Source organism: Eulemur rufifrons, chromosome 16 (assembly GCF_041146395.1).
Source record: "Eulemur rufifrons isolate Redbay chromosome 16, OSU_ERuf_1, whole genome shotgun sequence".
Taxonomy (NCBI): domain Eukaryota; kingdom Metazoa; phylum Chordata; class Mammalia; order Primates; family Lemuridae; genus Eulemur; species Eulemur rufifrons.
In genome coordinates, this window is record NC_090998.1 from 90851392 (window position 1) to 90874266 (window position 22875).

Below are 22875 nucleotides of genomic sequence, written 5' to 3' on the forward strand. Positions count from 1 at the left end.
TCTGTCCTAGGGGTAAAGAACAAGGGACACAGAAAGTGTTTAAATAGGGCAGCTTTTTGTTTGTTTTTGGTTTATATTATTGAAATGTAATTCACATATCATAAAATTCACCCTCTTAAAGGGTACAGTTCAGTAGTTTTTAGCACATTCACAAGGTTGAACAACCATCACCGCTATCTAATTCCACAACATTTCTATTGCCCCCTAAAGAAGCCCCGTAGCCATTAGCAGTTCCCTAAAGCAGGGCAGTTTTAGATGGCGCACGCTGATGCTCTCCACGATCTCACACCCTAGGCTTGTATGCAGAAAGAAGACAGCGGCACCCTGGGCCCTGACACGTGGTGGGGAGAGCAGAGCCTCGGGGGCCAGAGTGGCCTGGGGTCAGCTTCCTCCTCAGCCCCTCACAGCTTCCTTTCCTTTCGTTGTCCCCTGAGAGGGATACTCCACCGCACAGGGCGATGGGGGGCTGGGCTGCAAGGGCTCAGGGCTCACGGCTCTCTTTGCATCACCACGATTACCCTTTTTATTCCTGGGCCTGCACTTGGCTCCAGTGTCACCCCCCCCCCCCCCCCCGTCCCCAGGACTTGGCCACATAGACCGTCCTAACGGATGAGGGAGGCCAGCAGTTCTCCTGGCTGCACTCCAGTCATGTGGCACATCGGGGTTCCCCACCCATAGGAGGCAGTAGGCTGTGGGGCCACTGGAGGAAGGTGGGGGGCATTTGAGGCTGAGTCCTGACTGAGCAGCCCTGAGCCTCCTCCACCAACCCAGCCACTCCTGGGATGGCTGTGACCAGGCTGGAACATGAGGGACCCACAAGGGGGGGTCTCCAGTGCTCCCACCCCCCAACCCCCCAGCTGGGCTGGCCAGTTCTGCTGGCTACTGGGAGGGCCCCAGGCCTTGAATGGTCGGGGGTGTCAGGCTGAGCCTAGACGCAGCTGAGGCAGGAAGGGAGGCCATCTGGTGAGGCCAGAGACAGCGGTCAGGACATTGCTGAGCTTGCCAAGGTGTCCCCTGGTAGTGACAGGAGCTTCTAGGATCAATTAGCAGAACCACCCTAACAGGCTCACGGCCCCTGATGCGCAGTCTGCAGGCATGTGTCATCGGGGCCTCTTGACAGCCTTGGCAGCCAGGAGTTGAATGGGGGCGGGAGGACAGCTGGCTTTTCCCTTGCGTGGCCTGGCCTCCAACAGCTCGGCACAAAGCCACCCTGTCCCCATTAGATGGGGGGTGCTGGCCTTCCAGGACCTGCACTTTTCGGTGCCTTGCCTCTCCTGGTGCTGCGGGTGCAAAAGCATGTCTGTCTCAATTTCTACATACGTAAAATGGGTCACATACTAATTAGAAATCACTTCCTGGAAATTGAAAAAAAAATATTCTCTGTTTTTCAGCAAGAACAGGCACTGAATTTCCTTTCCTGAATTACCAGGAAACGAAAAGATTCATTTATTTCTTGTAACAAATGGCTCCTGAGCCCCTGCCAGGAGTTAGGCATGGACAAAGAGAGGCAAATAAGGTGTCTGCCTGCTGGGAAGCCCAGGGCTTCCTGGGGAGAGGAATTGATTCAGGGAAGGAAAGAGCAGGAAAAGGATTGAAGAAACTGCTTGGTCGGGAAGGGAGTTTCTGGAAAACTTCATGGAGGAGGTGGCATTCAAGCAGGAACTCCTCAGGCAAAGGTGCAGGGCCTTGGCAGAGAGAATGGGAGGAGCACAGGCTCAGAGGTGGGGAGTTCAGCATCTTGGGGAGCAGCAGCCATGATGGGAGCATGGATGGGCGTGGGGTGACTTTGGGCCAGCTGGAGCTGGTCAGAAATGAGCTGTGGACTCTGCGAAGACAGAAGCATCCTCTGTCTCTTATTCCAGCCCCAGCAAGGGGCCTGGCACGTAGTCAGAGCAGGACAAATGTTGAAAGAATGAAGGGGTGGCAAAGCCCTGAGTGCAAGGCTAAGGGGTCAAACCTCGATCCTGTGGACTCTGGAAGCCACGGTGAGGTTTGGTACAGGGTGTGAGGTCAGGGTCCAGCTTCATCCTCAGGGTGTGGAGGTCCAGTTCTCCCAGCGCCATTTGTTGAAAAGACTATTCTTTCTCCACTGAATGATCTTGGCCCCCTTATTGCAACAAATTGACCACAACTGTAGGGTAGCGCAGGGATTTGAGCGGAGGGTGAAAGGGCCAGGTCTGTGCTATAGACAGCTCAGTTTGGTGCAGAGACTGGGAAGGGCTGGGAGGAGGTGGGGTTGGAGGGAGGCTCTGATGGGTGGGCGAGATGGGGATTCCGGGGAGGAGAGCAGTCCCCAGCTCAGCCCAGGCCCAGGGTGGGGAGGCAGGTGCAGGGCTGTGTCTTGAGCGAGGCCAGGTCAGCCAGAGTCGCTGGGGAGTGGGGATGGGGCATGCGATGGGAGAGAGGAAGAGCCCACGCTCCTTGGCCCTTCAAGGTCCACAAAGTGGTAAAATAAAACCCACCCCAGATATAGCCGTTTGTAAAGTAGGTTTTCAGGTAATGAGAGGATTGTAAAAGCAAAACAAGGCCAATTACAGCAGCATTATCCCGGATTATAAAGCTTCTAAGAGGCAGCTCACAACTCCAGGCATGCTGTGCCTGGGAACGTCCAGGCTGCCAGGAGCCAGGCCCGCCCCCGCAGCCTCTGCTGACCTGCCTCCATTTCCCCAAGGAGACAGACCACAGGGAGGCAGGAGGACCCCCCCCCACAAACACACACACACAATTTTGAGAAATTGGATATGAGTAATGTGAGGCTGACAGGCTGTCTCTGAAGGAGTTTTGTCCTTCCATGGACTTCCCTAGTTCTGGGGACATCAAGTCCCTTGATGGCTCTTTCTGCCTCCCCCGCACTTCCCTCCCCTGGCCTGTGGAGGGTGTCGTCCCTTCTAGGCTGTGTGACCTGTAGCCTGCCAGCCCTTCTGAAGGGTAGCTTCTGCCTTGGTAAAACCGGGATATCAGCCCCCCACTTCGCAGAGCTGTTTTCCGGATTAAACGAGATACTCTAGATAGAGTCGCAGGAACAGAAACCAGTACCGCCTCAGTGCCTCAGATCTGGCAGCGTCTGTTAAAACAGTGAATTTCCACACCCTGGGCCCCAGGAATCCCTTTTAGTCATTTCCTGCAGAGAAAGTTTTGCAGATGTGTCCAAGGAGGCACTTACAAGAATGTTCCCTGCAGCACCTTATGTGAGGCTGAAAAATCGTAAACAACTGAAAAGGCCTTCGATAGGGGCCTGATTAAATTAGGATCCATCCCTTCTGCAGAATCCTTCCCTGTAATTAGAGTCTGGCAGCTCCAGTGTGTTGTCTCAGGCAGATCCCCACCACGTGGGGCCGCGTGCACAAAGCGAGTGCAAACAACACCTACAGAACGGCTCCATGCGAGCTGTGCGGAGCCCACACAGACACCGTGTATTTTCCATGTTTGCACGTATGTACACAGATGCAATGCAAACAGCAGCAAAGAAAACACTCCCGGATGACCCAGTCGGTTACCTCTGGTGGGGGGGGATTGGGAGGGAGGCTGGGAGGTGGCAGGTGCATCACAGGGAATTTTACTTTGCTGGAGTTTTAATGCTTTACCATAACATATGCCTCTGTCACCTGCATATGTCACCTGCATACACACACAAAAACACATGCTATCACCCAGCACAGAGAGGATGGCCCGACCCACACTCAGGCAAGGCTCAGGGGCCATAAATATGACCATAGGTCAAGGAAGGGGGGTGTCTTCCACCCTCATGCCCACGTCCTCAACTCTTGAAGTCTGAATTCAGGGTTGGGGAAGCCCCTCGGGTGGGCAAATGACATCCCCTGGCATTCTGGAGGGACAGAGAGACACCACTCAGCCTGGCTGGGCTGAGGCAACCGCCCACCTCTCCTGGCTGAGCTGTCTGCCAAGAAAACTATTGAACTACATAAAAATCCATCACTGAAATCCCAGAGGCATCCTTAGAATGGAGCATGGCCTTTAAATTAGAATGTGTTTTTAAAAAAAAGGGGGGGAGGCAGGTTTCGCCTGTAACTAGCCTTCAGGTTTGTGAGCGCAGCCCCGTCCTGGCGGGAAAGGGAACCCTGCCCCACCAAGGCTGGTGTTATAACCAGCACGTGTTCCCATGGAAACTGCTGCCAGAATCCTCTGGAAATTTTTGCTGAGGAGGGGCCCCCACTTCTCGCTCCCACTTCAAGTTCCTGGGCTTGGTTTCCCCGGGAAGCTTTTCTCAAGCAAGTGCTGGAAGGAGCAGGAGCCAGAGGGAGCGGAAGCTGCCCGGGAGAGGCAGGCCAGGAGCCTGGGAGCCCGAGGGTGTCAGATGCCCTGAGGCTCTGAAGGGGGTGGTGCTGAGACCGAGCAGTGCAGGGTGGGTGGGGTGTGGGTGGAAATCCCATCAGGGCAGGGCCAGGCCAGGCACAGGGAAGCACCCCCAGCCCTCCTGCCCTGGACCCTGGGGGAAGGTCCTGCAGAGCTTCCCCGCAGGACAGCTCACACCTGCCCCTTCTTGAAACTCCTAGGCTCCCCTTCCCCCGCCCCTCCCAGCTCTCTCAGTCTCTCCCGTCCCAGGTCCAGAGCCCCTCCCTCACCCGTCTGCTTGCCCTGCCCCTGCCCCAGCCCTGGGCAGCCCCTACCTGCCCACCTGAGCATGCTGCTTCCCAGGCGGTTCTTGTGGGGGTAGCTGCAGAGCCTGCCCAGGTCCCCACCTCCCAGGGACGCCTGCCCCTCACTTAGCAGACACCCTTCCCACTGCCCCGGCAGCCTGTTTCTCCTGCAGGATGAATCTTGAAGGAAACGCACACCCACTGAGCCTCCATGTGGGCCAGGGAGTCCCCATCTGTCCTCTCTGAGAGACACTGAGCGGTCTTGATTGTCACTGGAAGCCAAGGCTCAGGTGGGCAGTGACTTGCTGCTGGCAAGTGGAGCTGGCGCCCAAGGGCAGGTCCTCTGTCTTCTCTGCCCCACCCATGCAGAGCCCTCAGGGAGCTCATGTTCACGGTCCTCTCCGGCCCCTCTGCTCCTCCTCCTTCCCTCTGCCCCCTGCACCCCTACCCTGAATTTATCTGCCACTCCTCGCCCTGTGCCAGCTCGTCCCTGCAGGGGCTGGCAACAGGTGCTCAGTCTTCTTTGCTGCCCACTGGGAGTCCCAGAACATTCTTCCTCTACCCTCCCTTGTGTCGCAGCCCTCTTAGGGCCCCGCCTTCCACCCTACACCCTCCTCCTCCTTCCTGCCTCTCCCTCCCTCACCCAAGACCTCAGCACCTGGTGGACTCCAGCAATGTCCACCAGAGGGGTGATGGGTCAGTGCCCGAGGGTCTCATAGGCCACAAGGAGGAGCTGCGACTTTATTCCAAGTGTGGTGGGAACCATGCAAGGTATTGGGTGGAGGAGGGGCAAGACCAGGCGTGGTCTTGTCCGGATCCCTCAGCTGCTCCGTGCAGAGACGCTGGGGCCCGGGCCAGGGCACGGCAGCGACGTCCCCACCAGGCCCCCTCACTGCTCCTGGAAAAGGCTCAGTCCCAGCAGAGGGTCTAGGGTCCAGGGGCTGAAGGCAGAGAGGGCCAGAAGGCCTTGGGAGGTGGCCCCTCTTGGGCTTGCTGGCTTCACCTTCCCCAGGGGAGGCCCACTGCACTGTGCCCCTCAACCCAGCCCTGGCCCCCACCTAAGGCTGCTGGAGTCAGGAGCTGGGGAGCAGCTGTGCACAGCAGTTTCGCCTTCCTGAGCAGCATGGAGTTCATTAAAACCAAGCTTCCTGGAAGGCTGGGCCTCACCACAGCCTGGCAATCTCACTAAGAGCCCTCCTTGCTGTGTGCTTGAAGGCGGGCTCAGAACCAAGCCGGAAGGCCACTGGCCGTCCTGTGGGCCCAGGGACGCCTGGTGCCCCCTAGCAGAGGGATCTCTGGAGCAGCCCAAGAGGTGGGGAGAGGGGATTCACCTTCCTAATTCACAAATGAACCAACAGTGGGAAAGCCCAGGGCAGGATGCAGGGGAGAGGGGGGAGCAGAGCAGAGAGCTGGGCCACACTGACCCCTGCTGCCTGGGGATGGGTTTCCAGTGACACTGCAGGGCTGCCCCATGAGGGGAAATGAGGGCGGGTGGGTGCTGAGAGCAGCAGAAATGGCTCAGGGCCAGGCGCTGAGGAGCCACCCTCCATGGGGGGCCTACATGGGGGGACCCGCCCTCTGCCTGTGGTCACCGAGCCACACAGCTAAACACCGAAGAGAGGTGGCTTGGGGCCCTGGGGCTTCAGTCCACAGGGGGCCAGGGATGGGGCCTAAGGCAGATAGAGACAGAGGAGGACTGGAGGGGCCACAGGTGGTGGTGTCCGGATAGGCCAGATGAGAGGACTTTGGGGGCCTGGGCCTTGGGGTGGAAGGAAGGGCAGCTGAGGCCCCGTGGGGAAGGCCCAGGGAGCAGAGGGCCAGGAGCAGGGACACAGCGAGCACAGAGGCCAGGCCCATGGGGGCCGAGCCGTTTGCTCAGCTCCTTTTTGGCCCCCATCCCTCTGCCCTGCCCCAAACACACCAGGTCTCCTCACCCGCATGCACCCGGACCCTCCCTGCTGCTGGTGCCTAGCCTGCCGACCACCATCAGCCACGTCCTCGGCCTCCCGATCTGTCCCTAAGCCTCGTCCCACCCTCTGCGAGGTTCATCCTTCTTGCCCACACCCCATGCCTCCTACGCCACCCCCTGCTCCCCGCTGGTGGCTGCCGCATGCCTTTGGCCCAGCTGAAAAGTCATTCTCCGCTCTCCACTCCACCAGACAGGGGCCCTTCTTGGAGCAGGCTGGCACCAAGGGAGCCGCATGCACCCCTCTGTGGGGCATGAGGGGGCGCAGAGGGCTCCGGGAATGGGTGGCGTCCAAGCGAGCCCTGGGAGACTGAGTAGCACATTGTCGGCTGGCCAGGAGAGGAGGGGCCCACGAGGTGGAGGGAACAGCCTGGGCAAAGGCCCGGGCACAGGCGGGGGGAGTGCGGCTGGCCGAGGTCCTTGAATGGGGTAGCAAGGGCCTTGAATGCGAGGGTGAGGGAAGGGGTGCCCCTGGGGCCTTACTCCTGGGTCAGATCAAGTCCTTCGGACGGGGGAAGACTGGCCCAGCCTCTGATCCAGGAATAGGTCCTCGGGCAGCGGAGCCATCCTAGAGGTTTTCATAGACCAGGTTCAATTCACTGTCGTCCTCAAGTCTACACCGTTTCTCCTGGATGGAAAAAAACAAGAGAGAGAGAGAATATTAGGTAGGAAAAGAATGAACTTGCACTAATTTACTTTTAGGCAGAGGCAACAGATCGCCTCCTGTGTAGCTTTTGGGGGTGTTGCTCCGCCCTTGCCAGACTCCTCTCCCACCATGCTGCCCGCGCCGCGCCCCCCACCCCGCCCTCCAGCCGTGCCCGCCTCCCCTTCACTGCCCTGCACGCTCTTCCCTCTGCCTGGGATGCCCCCCACCTGTTCCCTGACTGCCTGCTACTCACTCTGTCTATGGGGGGCTCATCTTAGAGTAGCAGGGACCCCTCCTTGCCCCCCAGCCCTGGACCGGTCCTTCCCCAGAGTCCATCCCTCAAAATAGGGCTACAGATGTCTGTGTGTGTCATGGTGTTGGGGACCCTGTTCCTGTAGTCTGAGGCTCCCAGAGGGCAGGAACTTGCCTCATTCTCCTGTCTAGCACCCCAGGGCCTGGCACACGGCCGTCTCTGCCTGAGATGGCCCAGACATCCTTGGGGGTCCCAGGGTGGGGAAGCCCTGCTTCCAGTCAGGGCCTAGTTCAGCACTGCATATAGAAAGGGCTTTGAGAGTAGGAGATTCAACAAATAGTGCCAGCCTGGGCCAGAGAAGGCCAAGCACCAGCCCCCTGCACTCCCTGACAACACCTCCAAGGTGCCCGTGAATTCTGTACCAGTTAACAACACCTCGACTTTGTACTGTTCAAAGCTCTGGTGCAGCGGATGCAATTCACCTTGGAACTAATTTGAATTTGGAGTAGTTGGTATTGCAGGAAAACACCGCTCATCTACTTTACAGTTGAGCAAACTGAGGTTTTAAGAGAGAAAGTGTGACTAAATAATACGCCTAAGGTCCTGGCATGGCAGTAACAGAGCCCTGACCAGGCCAGCGAGCCGGCACCAGCTCACATGCCAGCTCCTGACTTTAGCTAACCCCAGCCTGGGGGCAGCTAGAAGCCTAACACCCCTTGCCTGATGGGCCAGTGTAGACACTGTGCCCAGTGGTAGTTACGATTGCTCATATGCACGGGCACCTACAGGGTCCTGGGCAGCCCTCTCAGCACAACCTTCTATCTATGAGGTGGGTACCGTTAGACTCCTCAGTTTACAGACAAGGTGACTCAGGCACAGCGAAGTCAGGTACCTTGGCCAGGGCTGCACAGCTGCCAAGGGCTGGAGAGGAATTCACACCCACCAGTCCTCCTGACCAGCAGCCGGTTGCCTGAGAGAGGGCTGAGATTCAGCAGCAGGTGGCTGGTTTCCATATTCTATTTAACCCCACTTCGCAGATGATGAGAGGGCCAGATGGAATGAGAAGCCAGACTTGGTGTCCCCAGGCCCGGGGCTTGTAGCCCCAGCCCCCGCATACCTGGGAGGGCGGGCTCGGGGCGGCGTGCGGGCTGCCATCCTCACTCTCGAGGCACGCGTAGACCTCGGTCTCTCGGCGCTGCAGGGCCTGCAGGAGACAGGGTGCCAGGGTCAGAGGCAGGTAGGCCGGGGCAGTCCCCAGGCCCCATGGTGGCCTCCCACACTGTCACGCACCCCACTGGGAGAGGCCAGGGGAGGGCGGAGTCCTGTAGGCCACATGCATGGCCACACCTTTTCGACTGCATCCGCTTCCTCAGCCCCCTGCCCCCATCCCTGCCTGTACAGGGCTGACTCTTCTCTGCTTCCTGCCGCCTCCGTGGAGGACTCTAGCAGAGCCTGTGTTCCACGCAGCAGGCTCTATCCAGGGTTCCACCTGGCCGGCAAGAAGGGCCCAGGCATAGTCCTGCCGTCCCTGCCTGTCCTTAGGTCCTCCAGGGCCCGACAGCCAGCAGTGCCTGCATGACACCTGTGGCCACTGCTCCAATAGGACGCCCTCCTATATCTGCACTCATTCCCCTGGTTCAAAGCCCAAGTCCCTGTGAGGGTCCCACCTACCCACCCACCCTCATCCTGTAGGTCTCCCTGATCCCCACCCCAGCCTGTGCTCATGGCTGACCTGGGCACCCGCTGAGGTCACAGTCCTCGCCCTTCAAGGCTGTGCCCTGCTGGAGGAATCCGGAGCCTAGCCCTGGCTCTCAGCACCCCCTCTCCCCCTCCACCTGCCTGTCATTTTCCTTTCATCCCCCTCAGCTACCCATCCCGGGCCACCTGGGCTCCCATAATTCCCCAGTGCTCCTCCTCGGAGGTCCCAGGCTCCCACTGCGCACTCTGAGACCACAGCCCCAGCGCTGCCCATGCCCCTCCCAAGACAGCCAAGGGGGTGGCGTGCTGGGTGGAGACCGTGGCCTCTACTGCTCTCTGCCCGGGGTCAGGTCAGAGCCCGCTCCCCACCAGCCCCCGACCAGACTGGAAGCCCCTCGAGGGCAGAGACTGTGCCTGGTTTGTCTCTGGTTCCTGGCCCTACAGCTGTGCTTGGCACAACAGGAGCGGCACCAAATGGGCTGTGGTGAGGGGCTCTTCGCCTGCTCGGGTGTGTCCTTGGGCCGCACTCACTCTAGGCCCAGCGACGAGGGGCCTGACCAGAGACCTGAAGGTGGTAGGAAGAACTGGGGCTTGGAAGTCAGACAAGACTAGATTTGGCTCTGACTCGTGTCAGCAATAGGCAACCCCTTAAAAACAAACAAACAAACAAACAAACAAACAAAACCCTCTCTGTGTCTCAGTTTTCCCATCTGTAAAACGGGAATCATCATACCTATCTTGCAGGCTCAATGCATGATTAAATGAGATATTGTACCTGAAGGGCCCTGCACATAGGCAAATAGTAGGTGCTTAATAAGCCACTGTTGAGTGATCATCGAAGGAGGCGTGATGTCTGCTCCCCCCCACCCCTCTGTGGTCACAGCCCGGACCCTCCCTCAGAACCCGCTGGGCTCCGGAGCACAGCCCACAAACAGCCTAAGCAAGAGCAAAGCCTTTCCTTCCCGTGTGCAAGTGAACGTGTCATATGGATGCCGGCTGGTTGCCAAGGAGGCAGTTTCCCTGGCAACAGGCAAGCAGGGGTTGCCGAGGCAGGCTGGAGAGACAGGTGGTGCTCAGAGGCAGGAGGAGGGCGGGGAGGTGGGAGGGGAGGGAGGAGGGGGAGGGAGGCGCCAAGAGGCAGCCAGGCATGAAAATCTGTGTAATAAACCATTTGGCGCTTGGGAGACCCTCACTTCAAGGGCATCAGCCACAGGGATGATCGAGTGGCCCCAGGGACAAGTTCAAGGGGTCTCTGAGCCAGAAACAGGGTGGGTCTTGGGAGAGGGGCTTCCACCCTGCCTCCCAGTAGGAAAGGGGGCAGGGTCCCCCCAGGGAGAAGCCCCATTTCCGGTGGAAGAAACTTCCAAGGCCTGTGTGGTCTTCATGCACACCCAGACCATCAGCTGCCCCCCAGCCTGGCACGGGGGGTGGGGGATGCTCCTTGGCAGCACTTTGGCCCCCACCCTCTGTCCACCTAGGCCTGCACTCCTCCAAGTTCGGGTGGATCTGACAGCCCCCCCAAGCTGGATCCCTCCGAGCTGGACGTTTCTGATCACAGAGAGAAGGGAGGGAAACAGCCTCTCTGCTGGCATCTCGGCAGGGAAGCAGATCTGGGGTCCCACGGATGGTCCTCTCTCCTTTCTGCCCAGCTCAGATGGGCTGCCTGGCACACATGAGCCCAGAGAGCTCAGGGGATTCAGAGCCCGAGAAGAGGACTCTGCCCTGGAACCCTGCAGGCCTCTAACCCACACGGCGGGTGGGCAAGGGGCGGCTGTACAGCAGGCAGGGCAGGAGCAGCCATGCGGCTGAGGGCAGGGCTGCTGTGGAGGTGGCCACCAATTAGCAGCTGCTGAGTGAAGTCTTTGACAAGTCCTGACCTGCTGGGCTGCATTTGTATTCAGGGTGTGACCCGATCATCAGACTGTGAAATGCAGTGTGCAGCCTTGTCAACAGGACACCCTCAGAACCTCTGAACCAGCTCCTCCTGGCCCTCCGTGGTGATGACAGGGACAGCCTCCCTTAGGTGTGCCTGCCGGGAGAAGACTGCACAGGCCTCCTAATTGGCCCATAGGGCTGTGCCGCTGTGCCGGCCCCTGCTGTGCTGTATTCAGGCTGGGCTGGGCTGGGCTGTTTGTCTGGGACCCAGGCTCTCCAGGCCCTTTTCTTCTCTCTGCACCTCGGTCAACAGTGCTGGCCTGAAAGGTGATGAGCCGGCAGAAGTGTGAAGTCAGTGCCAAGGCCTTCCTCCAGGTGGGGGCTGAGGCCAGAGCCCAGGTCAGCTGTCCTGGGCCTGAACCTGATCTGAGGGTCCTGGACGCTGGGGTGATGGTGAGATCTGGGGTGTTGTTCAGAAAGGAGCCCCCAGTGGAGAAGGAGCACCCCAGCTCCAGGCCGAGGCATTGGCAGTGGGGAACCGCCAAAGGCTCTTTTGACCCTGAATCAGAGTCCTGTGTTAGAAAAGTCCCTCGGGCTGCAGTGAGGATCAGGAGCAGAAGGGACTGGAGGGTGGGAGTGAGGACACCCACTGGACCAGGCTGGCGTGGGAGCAGAGCTGCCGGAGGGAGGGTGCAAACCACAATGCTGATGCTCTAGATTTCCCACAGGGTGTCCCTTCCGTCCCCTCTGCCCTGTGCTGGGCCCTATGGAACCCTAGACATCCTGGAAGGCAAGAACGGTCTTCTGCCCATCTATACAGCAGTTGACCACGGGGCACCTACTGTATGCAGTGGGCTGCTGTGGGGTGGGGAGGAGCCTGGAGATGGACAATAAGCCCCGAAGTAAAAGGTAGCCAGAGGCGCTGGAGAGACACAGAAGGAAGACGGGGTTGGGGTGGAAGGGGGAGTGGGAGGCGGCAGTTTTAAGAGGGAGGTGAGGGAAGATCCCGTGTGAGCAGAGGGCTGAGCGAGCACCAGCACAAAGGCCCTGTGGCAGGGGCCTGCCTGGTGTGCTCTTGTGCAGACAGAGCACATGAGGGTGCTGGCTTTGACCCTGAGCGAGACGGGAACCTGGGCAGGACTGTGGTGGTCCAGAGAATTGCTCCGCAGACTCCACCTCCAAGGATCGGAATCCACCAAGGGCTGGGAATCGCCAGCTGGGCTCTGAAAGCCATCGCTGCGTTTGCACGGAGGCCAAGTGCCTCTGCCGTGGGCATCCCTGCAGCCCCACTCACATGCGACTCACGTCACGGTGTGCCGGTCCAGGGTGCAGACCCTCAGCCTTCCTTCCCGCAGGATCAGACCTGCGCGCAGTGGGACTGCCCTCCTAGCATTCCCCAGTCCCCCATCTTCTCTCACGGGTTTCTAATAAAATCACTGCTCACTTAATCCCGTCTTCTGTCTGCTTCTCAGAGGACCTGGGCTCACCAAGGCTCTGAGCACAGGGCACGATCTGTTGATGGTTTAACAGGATCACTCTGAGTGCTGCCTGGTGGCACAGAGACCGTGGGGGCAAGGATGGAAAGAGGCCGGCTGCCTGGGGACCCCCTGCAGGACTCCAGGTAAGACGCGGGAGTGGCTCCCACCAGTGCTAGCACTGGGCAGTGAGGAGGGTCAGATTCCAGACACGTTCTGAAGCAAGACTCGCTAGTGGATCAGAGATGGGCAGTGACTGAAGGAGAAAAGGAAAGGACGACCCAAGCGTTTTCAGCCCGAGCAGCTGGGAGGATGGAGGGCGACCATGGGAGGAGGCACTTAGGTGGGCAAAGAATCGGGGTTTGGCTTGAAAGCGATGCCGCTTTGACCTGCGAGCAGAGTTGACTCCGCTGTTCAGAGCACAGGTCTGGGCTAGAGATATAAATTTCAGAGGGGTCAGGATACAGACAGTCTTCAGGACCTTGAGGCTGAATGAGATCACCCAGGGCTGCAGTGGAGATAAAACAGAAGGGGTCCCAGGACCAGGCTCCAATGCCTGTTCCAATGTGCAGAGGTCGGGGCTCCTCTGGTCCCGAGGAGGAACCAGTGAGGGCACTGGGGAGGCGTGAGTCAAGGAGGATCAGGAGAGTGGACAGTGTTGGAAGCGAGTGAAGAAGGTGTGTCGAGGAGGAGGGAGCGCTCAGCAGAGTCAGACGCTGCTGATTCATCAAGGGAGGTGAGGACAGAGAACTGCCCATCGGGCGCAACAATGTGGCATCAGTGTGACCCTGGGAAGGAGAGTCCTGGTGGAGAGAGGGCTGCAAGCCTGACAGAGACGGTCGGAAAGGAGAGGGAGAGAAACTGGAGGTGAGGGTGTGACAATTCTGGAGTTCTGTTATAAGGAGTTGCAGGGAAGGGGCAGGTAGCTGGAGGCGGATGAGGGCTCAAGGTGAGGAATTTAAGATGGGAAAAACCATAGCATGTTTGTAAGCTGTGAATGCAATATTGTCTTGTTAACCCCAGTTTGCAGATTATGGAACCAACACTCAGAAAGAAAGTTTAAGTAGCAGAACCAGTGAGCAAAAGAACAAGGCTTCGATCTCTAGAGTGTCTGACCCACCCCAAATCCATGCTCTTAACAGGTCAAGTTTTTAAGTACAGTTTGAAATAATGCAGGGTTTTTTTTCATGTCATAATAGATCATGAGCACTTTTCCACATGAATAAAAAGCAAGAATTAACATAATGAAAAGGAGAAATGGACAAATACATGATCATACTGGTAGATTTTAACTTCTCTTAACAACTGATAAAATAGATGAAAAAAATCAATAAGGATCAAAACGGATATGGAATATTTTAACAACACAATCAACAAACTTGACCTAACTGACATATGTAGAACACTCATTCAAACAGGCATGATACAAGTTCTTTTCAAGTGCACATAGAATATAACCTGAGCCATAAAGCAAGTCTCAAAAGATTTAAAAGGATTAAAGTCATGCAGAATATATTTTTTGATTACAGTGGAATTAGCTTGAAATAAAAAACAGAACATAACCAGAAAATAACCAATCATTAAGCAAAACACATTCATTTAAATAACCAGTGGGGTAAGGAAGAATTCTCAATGGAGCTTTGAAACTGAAAGATAATGAAAATAGGACATATCAAAACTTGTGGGATGCAGCTAAAGCCATACTTAAAGGGAAGTTCATAGCCTTAAATGCATAAATTAGAAAAGAAGAAAGATAGGAAACTATCCAAGTGTCCATCCAAAGAAGGAAGAACATATAAAACCTTTCTGGAGGTTAGGAACAAGACAAGGATGCCTCCTGTCCCCACTCCTGCTGCCCATCATAGTAGAGGTCTTCAGCCGTGAGATAAAGCAGGAAAAACAGAACTCAAAGATGTGAGTCTTGGAAGGAAGAAGTGAAACTTCCATTATTCATAGATGACATGACTGGGTGCATAGAAAATCCAAAGGCATTAACAGAGAAACTATCAGAATTAATGAGTGAATTCAACAACGACACTCTATATAAAGCCAATATACAAAAATCAACCATATTCTACATACCAGCAGTAGACATTTAGAAAATAAAATGAAAATGGGGGCCAGGTGTGGTGGCTCAAGCCTGTAATCCTAGCACTCTGGGAGGCCGAGGTGGGTGGATTGTTTGAGCTCAGGAGTTCTATACCAGCCTGAGCAAGAGCGAGACCCTGTCTCTACCATAAAAAATAGAAAGAAATTAGCTGGACAACTAAAAAAATATATAGAAAAAATTAGCCGGGCATGGTGGCACATGTCTGTAGTCCCAGCTACTTGGGAGGCTGAGGCAGGAGGATCGCTTAAGCCCAGAAGTTTGAGGTTGCTGTGAGCTAGGCTGACGCCACAGCACTCTAGCCCGGGCAACAGAGTGAGACTCTGTCTCAAAAAAAAGAAGGGGGAGGAATGGGGACACCTGTACCCAAAAGCCTTATTGAGAGGATCTGTGAGATAACAGGTGTGACGTCCTAGTGCAGTTCCTGGCACATGGTAGATGGACCACAAATGGCTCCTGGTAGCATCATTATTGTAGTTAATGTCATTCTTCCCTGCCCAGGTCCAACCCCAGCCAGTAGACCCTTGTCTCAGGGGCTTAGCAAAGCCCTGTGGCCTCCCATCTCATCTCCTTTCTGGTCCTCAAACCTCTCCCAGCCACCTCGTAACCCTGCAGGCGGCTCAGTCTCTTCACTACGCTCCAGAGGAGTCGGCCTGAGTCTCGGAGGATTCCAGACGCAGGTGAGGAAAAAGCTCCGTTGCAAAGAGCTCTTCCATCAAAATGCCCTCACAGAAGGAGGTGCGTTCCTGGGAAGGATGGCCCTGAGACGGTCAGGACAAAAGCAGCTGTACCACTCCAGTTTTGTTTTTTTTAAGTATGCAGTGAGTGTGTGTGCAGGTCTCCTTGTGTGTATTTATAGAAAAAAGCCAGGAAAGTATAGAAATCAATGTTACCAGTATTTATCCTGGAAGAAGACGGAATTAGGATGCTGGTTATTTTCTTCTTTTATATATATCCCACACACTGTGTGTGTGTGTGTGTGTGTGTGTGTGTGTGGAGAGTAAGAAAGAGAGGGAGAAGGGGAGAGAGAGAGAGAGAGAGAGAGAGAAATGTTTTCATTTAACAGCTGACACCAGACTTCCTCCTAGAGAAAACACCACGCGGAGTGCGGGTGCGGGGCGGGAAGACAGCACATGGGGAAGTCGGAGCCACGTGCAAAGCAGCGGCTGGTGGAAATTCCCTGGGGTGGAGGGGCTGAAGGCCCTTCGAGAACTGTCATGTTCCGCTTGGAGCTGTCGGCGCTGCCTTGTAGTGACATTCCCTCCGTCTCACTGCCCCCGCCCCCATCGTCAGCAGACATGGCCAGATTCTGAACTTCTGTGTGTGGTTTTGGGGCCTCAGAGGAAGGAGCTGAGTTCATGCGTGAGTCACAGCGGTGGGGACAGGAACAGCGGCAGCAGGTACAGGCAGAATCCTAGGGCCGGAGGCAGCCTGAGAACGTGCACCTGCCACAGGGTGTTACTCTCCCCAGGTGGCCCTCCTGGGATTGAGAGCCCAGCTGACACTGGGTGGCATTTTTCACTTTCTCTACAATAAGCGTATGTTACTTGTAGAACTAAAAGGAACATAACTGAAATAGAGTATTCCTCGCCCTCCTTGGCCCCAGGCATGGGGCAGAGTGGCCTCGCTGGCGGGCTGGGCAGGCCAGGGTGGCCGAGCCCTCTCGGCCCCATGCACTGCAACCACCCCTCACATAATTATGAAGACTGCTGGGGAGAATGCTTGGGACACAACAGGGTGTGGAACAAACAGGGTCCCAGCCCGTGTCTCTGCTGCCATTGGAACAATATAAAGCAAGGTCCGTGTGTGGTGGGAAAAGAGTGAGTAATCGAAATCATTGATGTGTTGAGGCGTGGGACGGCGCCTGACCTTTTCCTCTTTTTGTGATTTTGGGTTGTTGTTGCTGTGATGTTGTTTGTGCAATAAAAGGAGGAGGAAGTTGGCGAGGTGGTCACCATCAGTGGTCAGATGAAGGAATTTTTGCAATTCCTCCCCGTCTTCTGGCCTCGCTACCTCTTGTTCCAGAAGTGAAGGGCTGTGCCAAGGAGGGGGACGGGGTGGCCCCCAACATTGGTATACCTTCCAGGGACCCCGCAAGTGTAACCTCTTTTCACATGCATAGACATCCCACAAGGTAGGACTACTGTCCCCATGTTTACAGATGAGGAACCTGAGGCTCAGAGAGGTCACACGGCTGGTACAAGACCAAGCCACAGCATCAGAGCCGGCACCGGGCCCCAGGACTCACCGTGTAGACGGACTCAGCTGGGGGCTGCGTGGGGCCGCTGGCAGATCTGGGATCCGGGCACTGCTTGCTGGGCTGCTTCCCTGGGACCTGCATCCATTTCTGGAGGGAGAAAAAAAAAGTCAGGGGTGGGGAGCAGCGGCCCCTGCCTTCCTCCCCTCACAGTCCCCACCAGGAGAAAGCAGATTGTTAGGAGGCCACACAGAAATTAATCACTCAGCACCTTCCACCCACCCTCTCCTGGGAAATGTGACAAATGTCTTCAAGACCTACATCAAACCACTCACTCGTGCACCTGGAGACACAGGAAATGAACAAAACCCACACAGGCCGCGTCCATGGACATAGCGCCTGGCTCAGGACAGGCGGGAGCTGCGGGGCCTGGGGCCAGCGTGGCAGGGACCCAGTGACGGAGCCGACTGCTGTGAGTGGGCCCTGAGCAGGCACCAGCCAGGCCCAGCGTCCAGTCCCACTGTCACCAGGCTTGGGCCGGGACGCACCCCCGCCCACCCTCACTGGCTCTGGGCTCGATTTCTTCAGCAATAACCCTCCTTTGGCAAGATTATTGCAAGGATCCAAGGAGGGGATGAGGCGGTAGGAGCTCGGTACTGCAGTGGCACTTAGGAGGCTCTCAGTCAACCGATACACACTTGTCAAGTACCCGTTAGCCAGGCAGCGAGGAGAGGATGCCGCTGGCCCTGCCCTCCTGGAGTCTAGCTCCAGGGGCGAGATGGACGACGGACGACGATATGGAAAGGCGGTGTGCCGACCTGGCCTCCGGCACGCAAGGAGGAAAGCAGCCCTCGCCGGGCAGGGAGGGTGTTGCAGGTGGAATCTGAAGGCTGAGCATTCACTTAGCAAGACCGGGAGGAGGGAGTTCCAGGCAGAGGGAACAGCCTGTGCAGAGGCCTGGAGATCTTGAGGCACTTAAAGATGGTCAGCGTGGCCAAGGAGAGTGTGGCTGGCGGAGGTGTGTGTGTTACATCTGAGGGCTTTAGTAGGAGGTGCTGCAATCGGAGCTGGGCTCTAGAAAGCTCACACTGGCCGCTGCTAGCGGTGGCTGTGGAGGCTGGACGCGCCTGCCGGGCTGTGCGGGCGGCTCCTTCCGAGGCAGGGGAGGCGGCCCGGACCTCCCCCCATCGCGGGCACCGCACTGCCAACAGTGGAGCAACAGCAGCCGCTGCTCGAGGCAGGAGCTAATTAAAAACCCTGGCTGACTGCCAATCCCCAGCCCATTTACTCTGGGATTAGCTCTTGAGAGCCACTTAACTCTCAGGCAGAAGCCAGAGTCATCCCAGCCACGGCACAGTCACCGCCCAGGCAGGGGCCAGGTCGGGCTCCCAGCACCTGACCTGCCTCATCTCACGCAGCCCTCAGCAGACCTGCAGGCCTATGGGACGCCTCTGCCCTGCACACGAGGAAGCTCGGGCTCAGAGAGGGCAGGTGACTTGTCGAGGCCACGCAGCCAGGAAGCGGCAGAGGCAGGATTTGAACCCAGGCCTCTGTTTCACCAAGATACTGACCAGACACTAGCTGGAGTTTTTGCTCTTCTGTTCTGTTAGAACGTGTAGGTCTCACGGACACAGTTAAAGGGGCTGGCGTCTGTGTAGCACTTCGCAGTTTACAAAGACCCTGGGACTTGTCCATGTTTTCATTTAATTCTCATAAAGACCTCAGAAGGTGGGTGTGGAATTGCCCCCAGCTAGTAGGTGGCTGCCCTTGGATCACCCCAGATGCCCCACCCTCAGACCCAGTGTCACCTCCCCGGCACCACCTGCTTCTTGACGGTCGTGGTCAGGGGCTGTGGCCTCCCCCCCAGGGCACCTCAATGCCCCCTCTTGTTAAGACAGCCGGGTCCTGGTGTCTCCCCTCGCTGAGCCGGCCGGCCTGAGCACTGCCAAGCTGAGGGGGAGCTCCTGGGCAGTGGCTGTCCCGGAAGGCTGACCTGGGACAGCTCTTTGGGTCTGGGCCACACAGGCTAGAAAAACATGGTCCTGGGAGCTGCAGGTCCCTGTGAACAACCCTCGCCGGCCCCCTACGTGCTGGGCCTGGGCTGGGTACTGTGGACCGTGGTGAGTGAGACCCAGGCCTGGCCTCGTGGCTCTCTTGGTGAGACTGGTGGGGTCACCAAGAGGTAAATGCCATTGCAGGGCCTTGGGAAGGAGCCTCAAGTCTGCAGAGGGCTGGAGCGGACTTCTCAGGGCTGCCTTTCCTAAAGACAAGAGAGGCATTTCCAAGCTCTCTGACTCTGAGAAAGCATCCCAGGCATTGGGAACAGTGCATGGAATAGCTCGGGGGCAGGAGTAGCACAGTGTGTCAAGGACTGTCAGATGGAAAGGGAAGGAGGTGAGCCGGGAGGCTGGCACAGGCAGGACCACAAAAGGCCACGGTGTCTTCGCTCCGAGGGCAGTGGGGGCCGCCAGGTCAGGGAAGTGGTCAGGTTCGCATTTTATAAGGCTCCCACCGCTGCCACAGGTGTGGAGTGGACTGAGGGTTGGGGCTGGCAGGGACAGGGGGCTGGAGACCTCTGGGAGTGGGTGGGGGCCTTAGGGGGCAGCTGAGGAGGCCTGAGCTGGGGCAAGGGGTCCCATGGAGCAGAGTTTTCCCTTGAAAACTCAAGACAGGTGTCATTTTGTTACAGGGGCGGGGGGTGCTCTGCCCCTTGGAGCCAGCCCTGCCCATCTGAGCACCCTGTCCCAGGTGGTCGATACTTGCATTTTTCAAATGAATAACCAGTGTGCTCCTCCCGCTGTGCCCAGCTCTGTGTGCCCAAGTCGCTCCGCACCAGTAGGTGGTGGGGAGTCACAGGCTTGGGCCGGACGCACCGCCTGCACACCAGGGTGCCGCCGTCTGCAGCTGGGGGGCGGGGGAGGGGGGCACCTGTTAGGCCTCAGATTCGTCCTCTGTACAATGAGGGCAAGAATGGTGCCCCGGCCACCTCCGACTCATCTTCCAGGTCCCCTCGTGCATTTGTTCCTTCATTCCTCCTACAGCACTTACTATGCGCCAGGCTCCCCCAGGCACGGGGACAGCAAGTCCCTGCCCTGCGGGGGCTGCACTTTTTTGAGGGGGAGACAGCGTGAAACCGAGGCCAGGGTGTGGCAGCAGGGGCAGGAGGCAGGTGTGGAAGCAGAGACACTATTCCGGGAGAAGGATGACAGAGCCCTGAGCCGGGGATGGTGGGGACAGGGGGACGGGGCTGGATCCTGGACAGATGGGGGTGGGACTTGCTCAGGGGGCGGATGTAGGGGTGAGACAGAAGGGCCCCCTTAGGCCCCACGTGGAGCCGTCGGGCACACAGTGGACCAGGGTCTGGAGCGTGGGAGGGGTCTGGGCAGCACCGTCGTGTCTGGGGAACAGAACGGAGGGAAGGAATGTGCGGGGCGGGGAGGCGGCTGTATGTCAGATGCCATGAGAGGGTGAGGACAGGTCAGATGCTCTGGCAGACTGCCTGGACCTGCTCCCATGGTGGCAATCACGGTAATCACTGCCTCTCAAGACAGCGACCTGTCCTGGTGCTCCGAGTGTCGCAGACTCACATTGCACTTCTGCCCCTTCCACAACCCCTGTTCTCTTAACATGCCATGAGTTTAACAGCGATGTCCTCCCCAGCCTGGGAGACTTCACTGTGTTCCTCTGTGTCCCTGGCCTTCGGTACAGGGCCTGGCCCATAGTGGGTGCTCAGGTAGTGTCTGTTTAAGGAATGATGAACACATCTAATGCTGAGTGTGATAGGGCCCTGCAAACTGCAGGAAGGCCTGTGTGCAGCGCCCTGTGCTAGCGGCGGGGGGGCCGCAGCAGGGAGCAAGCCGAGGTGCAGCTGCCCCACAGAGCTTGGGAGGAAAGGGAGTGCAGTCAGGGGACCTATGGGGTGACACGGATGGAGGCAGGGAGGGTGGTAGAGGAGAAAGCCAGGGGGCCGGGGAGGGCCTCTCTGAGGAGGGGACATTGGACCTGGGTCTAGAAAGACAGGACGAAGATCTCTGGGAGGCATCCTAGGGGCAGGGAACAGAGAGGTCAAAGTCCTGGTGGGCCTCTGCTAAATTCCTGTCAAAGAGCCTGCGGTTGGCCCAGCACGGAGGCTCACACCTGTAATGCCAGCACTTTGGGTGGCCGAGGCGAAAGGATCGCGCGAGGCCAGGAGTTGGAGGCTGCAGTGAGCTGCCATTGCACCGCTGCACTCCAGCCGGGGCCATAGAGTGAGACTCTGTCCTTAAAAGAAAAAACAAAACCAAGAAAACCCAAAAAGAGCCTGCAGGAAGGGCTGATCGTGCCACTGTGGTTGTCCCTCCCTGGGTCCTTGCCCACCATCCCTGTTGCCCCCGCCCCTCCAGGCAGCGCCCCCCAAAGCTTCCATTCTTGCCACTCTCTGGCTCTCAGTGTCCCTGGGGGTGTGACTCGGTGCCCTCCCTGCCTGGCCTTTGTAGGCCTCGGGGAGACAGTGCCCTTTCTCCAGACTCGGCCCAGTGGGGTCTCGGGCTCTGCCCCATCTTCACTGCCCTGGAGCAGCTGACTGTGGGTCGGGGTCCACCCTCTGCTGCTTCTGCCTCGGTAGCTTCTGGCTTTGATTCATTTATCAATTGCCACTGCAGATGCTCCCAGAGTCCTCTGTGCCTGGAGGGAACCTCTTCCTCCGGTCCTCCCACCCCTAGGCCATCTGGCAGCAGCCCCACAGTCCACATCGTGGATTGGGATCCAGTGCCCTGGAGCTCCCGGAGCTGCCTTAGCAACGCAAGCGCAGCAGTTGCTTGTGGCCTTCCGACTTCTCTCTCCCTTTAAGTCCAGGCCTCACATCAGCCCGTCCTGCCCTGTGCAGGGTCGGGGCAGTGGGGAGCTCCTACTGTGTGTCAGGCACCCAACTGGTGCCTCAAAAGTGCTCCTTCCACCCTGGCCCCCACCCCCAGTGGAGGGCCATCCTAATCCCCATTTCTGGAGGAGGAAACTGAGGCTCAGAGAGGGTCCAAACGTGACCAGAGGGCTGGCCTGCCGCGCTGCCTGGCACTTGGCCCAGTGCCTGACACATGCTAGATGTTCCACAGACGTTCCTAGAAGTGTGGGCAGGGAGGTGAGGGGAGGAGGAGGAGGAAGGCAGTGGCTCTGAGGCTGCTCGGGGAGAGAGGGGGCTGGGACTGTGGCCAAGGCCATGGCTCCGAGGCTTGCCCCTCCCTCACCGCCACTGAGATCCCCTCACTACAATCCTATCTCTGCAGGGTGGGCACTGGGGTCACTCAGCAAGGCAGGGGGCTCAGGGTCCAGGTTGTGCCTTGTGCCTATGGAGGGCACTTGTGCAGGTCACTCGTGTAAGCCTGGGGCTGAGGGTCCACGTCGGGGTGAGTCCCTCACCACCCGTGCCTGAAGCCCAGTTTCTGCGTCCCTGCCCAAGCTCCAGGCCTGGCCCCGTTTCCAGCGCCTGGTGGCTGCTCAGTGGACGTTCGCTGAGTCGTGAACAAATCAAGAGCTATCCTACTTGCCATCGCCATGGGAAAGGCAGGGGAGAGGGAGGGAGGAAGTGTATTGAGGGCAGGAGTGGGGGTGCGGCAGGGAGAGAGCCGGCACAGGCCCTGTTGGTCGAGGGAGGAGGTGGCCCAGCAGCCGGTGGTCTCTGTCCTAACTCTGGAGTCCTGGAGGCTGAGGGAAGCATTTTCCTCCCCTTCTTGGGTCTTCCTTGCTGCTTAGCTCGCCCCTGTGGCTGGGCCAGAGGTGGGGACAAGGACCTGCCAAGGGGACAGGGCCCTCCCGGGACTGCACACTGGTGCCCAGCACCTGCGGGCTCACTTTGCAGCTCATCAGCAGAGCGAGACCAAATCAGGATGAGTCAGGCCAGGGTCACACCCGCCCCTGCTGCGTCCCGAGGGCGCGGTCCGGGCCAGGAGAAGAACCAGCATGGAGGCCCTTTCTCAGGGACCGGATCACAGAAGGCAGGAAATGCAGCCCCCCCAAGGCTCTTGGGGTGAAAAGGGGCCCAGCTCTAGCACCTGGAGCCTTCTCTGGAAGAGCAATTATGTCTCCAGC

The 22875-nt window shown here is 57.9% G+C and overlaps 1 protein-coding gene across 1 annotated transcript in view; it reads right to left on the reverse strand.

Moving 5' to 3' along the window:
* Positions 1-638: 638 nt before the first annotated feature.
* Positions 639-22875, reverse strand: part of NFAM1 (NFAT activating protein with ITAM motif 1) — a 42976-nt gene continuing 20739 nt past the window's right edge. The window contains exons 6-8 of the mRNA XM_069491268.1: positions 16867-16965; positions 8581-8667; positions 639-7192 (exon numbers count right to left, since the gene is read on the reverse strand). Coding sequence (XP_069347369.1) covers positions 7133-7192; positions 8581-8667; positions 16867-16965 — 246 coding nt within the window. The 3' untranslated portion in view covers positions 639-7132. The remainder of the gene's footprint in view (positions 7193-8580; positions 8668-16866; positions 16966-22875) is intronic.